General features: G+C 40.1%; 1 protein-coding gene across 2 annotated transcripts; it reads left to right on the top strand.

The window, feature by feature from the left end:
• The first annotated feature begins 1084 nt into the window (after positions 1-1084).
• Positions 1085-5479, top strand: LOC118335714 (cilia- and flagella-associated protein 251). Of its 2 annotated transcripts, XM_035672141.1 has the most exons (6): positions 1087-2311; positions 3825-3943; positions 4116-4178; positions 4293-4347; positions 4441-4477; positions 4613-5479. In XM_035672141.1, the coding sequence occupies exons 1-6, from the start codon at positions 1393-1395 to the stop codon at positions 4632-4634; spliced, it is 1215 nt and encodes a 404-aa protein (XP_035528034.1). In that variant the 5' UTR covers positions 1087-1392; the 3' UTR covers positions 4635-5479. The 2 variants fall into 2 exon arrangements, with proteins under 2 accessions (XP_035528040.1, XP_035528034.1); XM_035672147.1 differs by lacking the exon at positions 4613-5479 and having other exon boundaries at positions 1085-2311; positions 4441-4481.
• Positions 5480-6672: the final 1193 nt, after the last annotated feature.

Genomic DNA, 6672 nt, shown 5'->3' with positions numbered 1-6672 from the left:
CTGCTCTGCTGCTGAAAATTAATCCTCCTGTCTGTCTCATTGGGCTTTGTGTTCAAAACCCTGCAATAAAAACATTCTGTACCATTTCTGTGGAATGTCAGTTCCCCATGGACACATTGCACACGTGCAGACAGCCATCATCTCTATTTCCTTCTATTTACATCCATTCCATATTTCATTCTGACATGTCCTCCTCTGCTTTAGGATTGGCCAGCAAATATTACTTTCGCTGTTGAGACGGCGTCTGAGAGGTATTGGTTTAACCCCTTGGTAATTTAATTGACTTTGTTATTGACTATACTGCAAGCTGTTTCGTAATATTTTGTGTATCTTTATCTCCACTGAGGCCTTTATTCAAATGGTTCTGCCTTTAAATGTGCAGTTGTGCATTCCTGAGTGTATCCAGGTTTAATAGACGCTTCAGTTGAAAGACAAGTAGTCCATTAGTGCACTTGACTACACTACACAACTTTATTAAGGTGAGAAGAAAGATTCCAGTCAGTTATTGCTGTGCGTGAATATCATCTGTTTTTTTTAATGTGTCTCATTTAGAATTTCCTGACTGTAGAAACATCAATAGGGGCATCCTGGTAGCTTACCGCAGCAGCCTGGGTTCAATTCCAACCCGTGGCACTTTGCTGCATGTCATCCCCCTTCTCTCTACAGCTGCTCCTACAAATAAACACAATTAAAGAACATACAAAAAACATTAAACAAATGAAACAAAACAATAATAAAGTAATAAATAACAGACATGAACAGTTAAACACATAAAGGTGCGAACATATATGTGTATATCTGTATCCATATATTAACATACATAAAGTGTTGCTTTCCTCAAATAGTTTAGCACTATGACAAAATTTATATCTGAGTAAAATCACATCAACTTATTGGAATGATTTGATGTAAGTAATTGAAGTTCTCCCTCCCTCTCATTTCCATATGTTCTTTGACCTCTCTTTTCCCCACCCTCCTGCAGTCCAAAAAGCCCCATGCACACACCCACCTCCCTAATACTCTGGGTTAAGGGCATCAGGAGCATTCTTCCCGGACATGTGCCTCTGTCACTCACGCAGCCACACAACTACACCACACACCCAGTTGTGTTTCCACTGTGTCCTCTGTGTTCTAGCACAAGGCTGGCACACTGCTCTGACAGTCTTGTGAACTCGGGCCTCCGCTCCCCGTCTCTCTGTAGCTTGAGCAAAGATCTGAACAATATCCGTGAATCACCTGCAGCTCCATTACGTTTTCTGTGGATTTGATGTTTTATTAGTGTTAAATACCAATCGATTGTTTTTGGTGTGGTGGAAGGAACAGAATCGAGACATTTATTCAGCGTGGATTTGTAGTTCTAGAAGAGGTCTTTAACTGTGTACGTCTTCCAAAATGGCACCTGTAAAAGGCTGGGTAGTGGGGCTCCTGCTGGTTCTCCTGTGCCCATCCCAGCTCCCGCTCTCTGGTGTCGTGAGTGCCCAGGAAGTGGGTGAGGAAGGCCTCCATGCCAGAATTGTTGAGGAGGTTGTGGCCGACGAGGGTGAAGCCGCTGAGGATGACGATGGAGCTGGTGAAGAAGAGGAACAGGTAGCAGAGGAGGAAGATGGCGAAGACGAGGAAGAGTCAGATGATGATTCAGAGGCTGATGAACAGGAGGCAGAGGAGGAAGAAGAGGAGGAAGAAGGGGAGGCTGAGGCTGAGGAGGAAGAAGAGGAGGCTGAGGCTGAGGAGGAAGAAGAGGAGGAAGAAGAGGAGGAAGAAGGGGAGGCCGAGGCTGAGGAGGAAGAAGAGGAGGCTGAGGCTGAGGAGGAAGAAGATGAGACTGCCGAGGAGGAAGCGGAGGCTGCTGAGGAAGACAAGGTTGAGGAGGAGGATGAAGCTGTGGAGGAGGACGAGGAAGAGGAAGAGGAGGAGGCAGCAGAGGAAGAAGAAGAGGAAGAGGCTGCTGAGGAAGAGGAGGAAGAGGAAGAAGCTGCAGAAGAGGAAGAGGAGGTAGAGGAGGAAGAGGAGGAAGCCGCAGATGAGGAAGAGGAGGAGGAAGAGGAAGAAGCTGCAGATGAGGAAGAGGAGGACGATGCTGAAGAAGAGGAGGCTGATGAGGCAGCAGCAGAGGAAGATGAGGAGGAGGAGGCTGCAGCTGAAAATGAGGAAGAAGAGGAGGAAACAGAGGAGGAAGAGGAAGAGCAGGCAACTGAAGGAGAGGAGTTAGATGAGGAAGAGGAGGCTGATTATGCTGAGGACGAGGAAGAGGAGGATATCGCTGAGGATGACTCCGAGGGAGGGAACACAACTGAAGCAGAGGAAGATGATGGTATACTCACTTTTTCAATATATTGTTTTCTTTTTAATATATTCTTAATATGTTTATTTCTTATCAACTCACTAAACTATGCAGTGATTCAGTATAATATTTTTATTCAGTAAGAATGACAAACTGAGTGTTTCCTGACTCTACAGTTGCCTCCTGACTTTGTTTGGCCGACTGCAGCTACTGCAGGAACACTGTCACACATATCAGTCCTGAAATAGACCGGCTTATCTGTGTGGTAGCTAAACCGTTCGTGCCTTTTGTTGAACCAATGTGGCTATTTTGAGACCCCCAAACAGGTAATGTGCTGCTAAAGTATGTGAGTTCAGAAAAAACAACAACATTCAGACAGAAGCAATATTTCACACAGAATGTAAATCCAAAATAAAAGACGTTTAAAATGAAAAGTTAAAATAATTACTGAGTAGCCAAAGCCAGAATACCCAGTCATTTAGTTAACCTTCTAAATTCCCAGGCTTTAAAATCTGATTACAGCCGACACACCAAAGTCAGACTAATAGATTGTTGATCACTGACTTTCCTTACAATGAGAACGAGAAGAAAGATCTTTTTTTGTCTCAACTGGTGTTCATGCCGAGTTCTAATGCAACCACTTATTATTATTATAATTATAATTATTATAATTATTATTATTATTATTATTATTATTCAGCTGTGTTGGAAATTGTTCGCTCAGCTGAATCATAAAATATTATTGTGATAGAATATTAGCCTTTAACATAAATAACAGGTCCACAACCTGACACTAATAATATTGATTTCATGCTCTCTGATGTAGTTAACAGTTGACATGAAGTAGAAGCTATAGCCAAACCAATACCAGGGTTTTGAGGCTGATACTGATCCCAAACCCAATAGTATATTTTTGAACACATACAGCAATCCTGATACAGATCCCTGAGATATATTTTTATGAATTGTTCATACATATATACCAAATAGGTCATTTAACAATGTAACAGTCTGTAGCCATGCTAGATGTTCTGTGAGCTGCTGTTCTTTCTTACAATGATAATAATAGCAAGCTGTTGTTTAGCATGCTACCAAAGTATTGGTAGTATTGGTAAATCTGAACCGATGATGGTGTATTGTAATCAAAGTTATTACAATTCGTCCTCTTGGGACCAAGACCAAGTACCAAGTTTTAAAAATGGGAAATTCACAGTGGTGTTCGAGGAAAGGTCACGGGAACGCCACAGTCATTAGGATTCATCATGGGGATCATGAATGTCTGCACCACGATCTCATGGTTGCTGAGATATTTCAGTCTGGACCGAAGTGGAGGTTCATTGCAATCTCCAGGCAATGAACCTACACGGCTAGCATGGCTAAAATAGAGTTGTCAGTGCTCTCTAGTGGATGAAATATGTCGCAGTGACATGTTTTTATAAATTACCTAATTTTTCTTGTTACTTACTGGCTGATATGCACACCCAATATACGACGTTTTGCCCTAGAGGTCTTATTTGTCGCTGACTGTGTCGACTTTATATAGATGAGCCTGAGGGTGATGACGCAGCAGAAAACGAAGAGGACTCAAGTGAAGAGGAGCCCGCTGCTGATGTGCTGCAGTTCCACCCCGGCTCTTTGTGCAGTGTTTGCTCCATCTGTGAGGTAAAATGATGATTTAAATCTTTCCAGTAATGAATAAGCTTTCATGGTGGTTTACTTTTACCTTTTTAGAGTAATAACCTACTTTGACAGCTTTTCATCTTAAGTTGAAACCGCCCTGATAATAGATCAGACTAATCATAACTGTACATGGTGTGTCCCCTCCATCTTTCAGCATTGCGCTAATAACTGTGACAATTGCCCCTGTGAAGAGGGAGATCACTGTGACCACTGTGAAGTAAGCACCCCCACTGTCTAAAATGCTCTAAATAATACATTGTGTATTACATAAAGGAGGCATATCTAGTGGGACAAGAACCTCCTTATTTGAACCTTTTCTGTTGTCTTCCAGGGATGCTCTTCCTGCTACATTTGCCCCTTACTGTGTGACACGATCTGCACACCAGGTAAATACTGGTAGCAATTATTCATACTGTGCATGTACTATTGTTTATTGGTTTATTTAGTCAACTCTACTTTACGTTTGTATGTTTTTTTAGGTGGCCTTGTTGATGAGCTCACTGGGTCCCTCTTTCAGTAAGAATTCTAATTTCTCACAACACATTGATGTTTAATTGTGCAGTATGATGCTACTGCGTCATTATTTAATATATTGGGAAATGCTATGTAGCTCAGTGTTGACTTTACTCATGCCCTGCCCTTGTTTTGCAGGAGTGTTGCTTCTCTACTTTGAGCAACCCTTTAATGTCACCATGTATTTGCACGAGGTACTACGCTCAGGATTGGAGCTGTCTGGCTGTCCATACCTTTCCAGCAACATGAGGACTACCTAGGGCTTGTCGTGAACCTGACAGCTCACAGGAAAACAAAAACATATTAGGTTTTAAACTTTTGGATATTTTTTTTTAGCTTCAAGAGAGCTGGAAAAAAAATCTTTTCCTTTATTTAATGAACTGCCTACTGTACATTTTCAATGCAAAATGGATAATGACACATTGCTAAGGCGAGTTTTTTTGTTGGAGCATTATTGTAACACAGTTTTAGTTTTTTTTAGTGTTTACAGGTCAACCTTAGTGGCAGGAATCTGTATGAATGCACTAGAAAAAATACATCTATCGTCACTTGTGTAATTTGCAAATGTATGATAATTGATTTTTTACAGTAAAATTTCACACGTGTTAATACAAAAAATGTATACAACGTTGATTCTCATCTGGTAATACATTGTAAAACTTTGTTTAATATATGACAAGCACAGCTTATATCTCTCACAAATGTGCTTCCAATTAGCTATTTTTTCATACTTCTATTTCACATTGTTAACTGACTTCAAAAGTATTGTTATATGTATGTTTGTGCATATAATCATGACCACTCATTAAAATTGCAGTTGATAAAAAAAAAATTTCAATAACTTGGGTCAATAGGCCGATAAAATACTCATTCATAATAATCATTGTAACCACAACTTTGCAACAGTTTAACCCACAACTGTGTGTATAGTTAGGTATCTACCTTTAGGTTATATGGGATATGCAAATCTGAATGATTCATAATAATAAACTGAGTTTAGACTGGGAAGTTGTTAGGTGTGATTCTTTAGCAAACAAGGAGAGCTCTAAGCTAACAGGCTAACCTGGGTGAAGTCGCCGGTTGCCATGACAATCCTTTGTTCTCTTAAAAGGTGTTCAGCAACTTAAAGAAAGAAAGAAAAATCAAAACCAAAAGAGGCAAAGATATTCTGACTAGTATGATTTATATAAAAAAAAAAATAAAAACACTGGATCATAAACTTCCCACAATCCTACTTGATCTTTTTTGTTAGATTCTCTTTGAACACGTCATTCAAAGTCTAGGCCTTTCAGTTTCTAACGCAGGATTTCTGTTATAGATTTGTCGTCTCCAAGCCCAGGCTGAAAAAAAAAAAACAAGAAGGAAGCTGGTGACATCTGTTCATCTGTTTGGTATCTCAAACATTACAAAGCTCCTCCTGGGACCACAGAAGATATTATACAACTGTTTTCAAGCTAAGCAGTACTCACTGTGACAAGTGAACTGAACCTAATATGTAAAACTGGTTTGAGTGTAATCAGAAGAAGCGGAACAATTGCCGTAATGTTTTCTTTAACAAATCACTTCTATTCACCCTTTCACCTACTTATTTTTAAATTGTATCTGCTATTATCTGACCTGATAGGCTGTGCCACGGTCCTACTCAATATACTCTTTTTATTTCCTGGTAGTCATAATCTTATAGGTGTACAGTGTCCTAATCAATTCATTGCATTTCTTAAGAGATTTATGCCAACCACAACTTGCTGCAAAATAATGAAGTCAATTATCACAGATGGATCACTAAAGGAGGTGCAGCTGCTGCTCAGATGAAGCAAGGTGTTTCAGGTGAATTCTTGTCAACCCACTGAGAGTTGTTTACTGCTGAAAGGTTTTCCTGGTCTGAGTCATGGGGGAAAAGTTATTATTTGTCACTGAGACTTGGCAGTAAAAGGAGGAAGAATCCCATGAGTGTGTTGACCTTTTGATATCGAAGTATTGACACAGTCTACTTAATGTTACTGCAGCAACCAGGCTTATCCTTTTATCTACAGGCTATTAGATGAAATGCCTCTTTTATACATACGCATACATGTTACGGCCCTGGTCGTATTATTAGTTTTATTATTAGTATGTTCTGGTATTGTTGTTTTGGCCTTGGTTCACCCTGAAGTTTGTTGTTTGGTTCTTGTTGCACTTTGTTCACGTGTTTTGTAAAT

The sequence above is a fragment of the Morone saxatilis genome, unplaced genomic scaffold (assembly GCF_004916995.1).
Source record: "Morone saxatilis isolate NCDOM2014 unplaced genomic scaffold, NCSU_SB_2.0 Contig1, whole genome shotgun sequence".
NCBI classification, from domain to species: domain Eukaryota; kingdom Metazoa; phylum Chordata; class Actinopteri; family Moronidae; genus Morone; species Morone saxatilis.
Note: the sequence above shows the minus strand (reverse complement) of the source record. Positions and strands in the feature narration are given on the sequence as shown.

Excerpts from the sequence above, each read along its gene's own strand:
- LOC118335714 (XM_035672141.1), top strand. The coding sequence starts at position 1,393 with ATGGCACCTGTAAAAGGCTGGGTAGTGGGGCTCCTGCTGGTTCTCCTG. Across the intron at positions 4,179-4,292 it reads ATCACTGTGACCACTGTGAA|GGATGCTCTTCCTGCTACAT; the intron begins GTAAGCACCCCC and ends GTTGTCTTCCAG. Across the intron at positions 4,478-4,612 it reads CTCACTGGGTCCCTCTTTCA|GAGTGTTGCTTCTCTACTTT; the intron begins GTAAGAATTCTA and ends CTTGTTTTGCAG.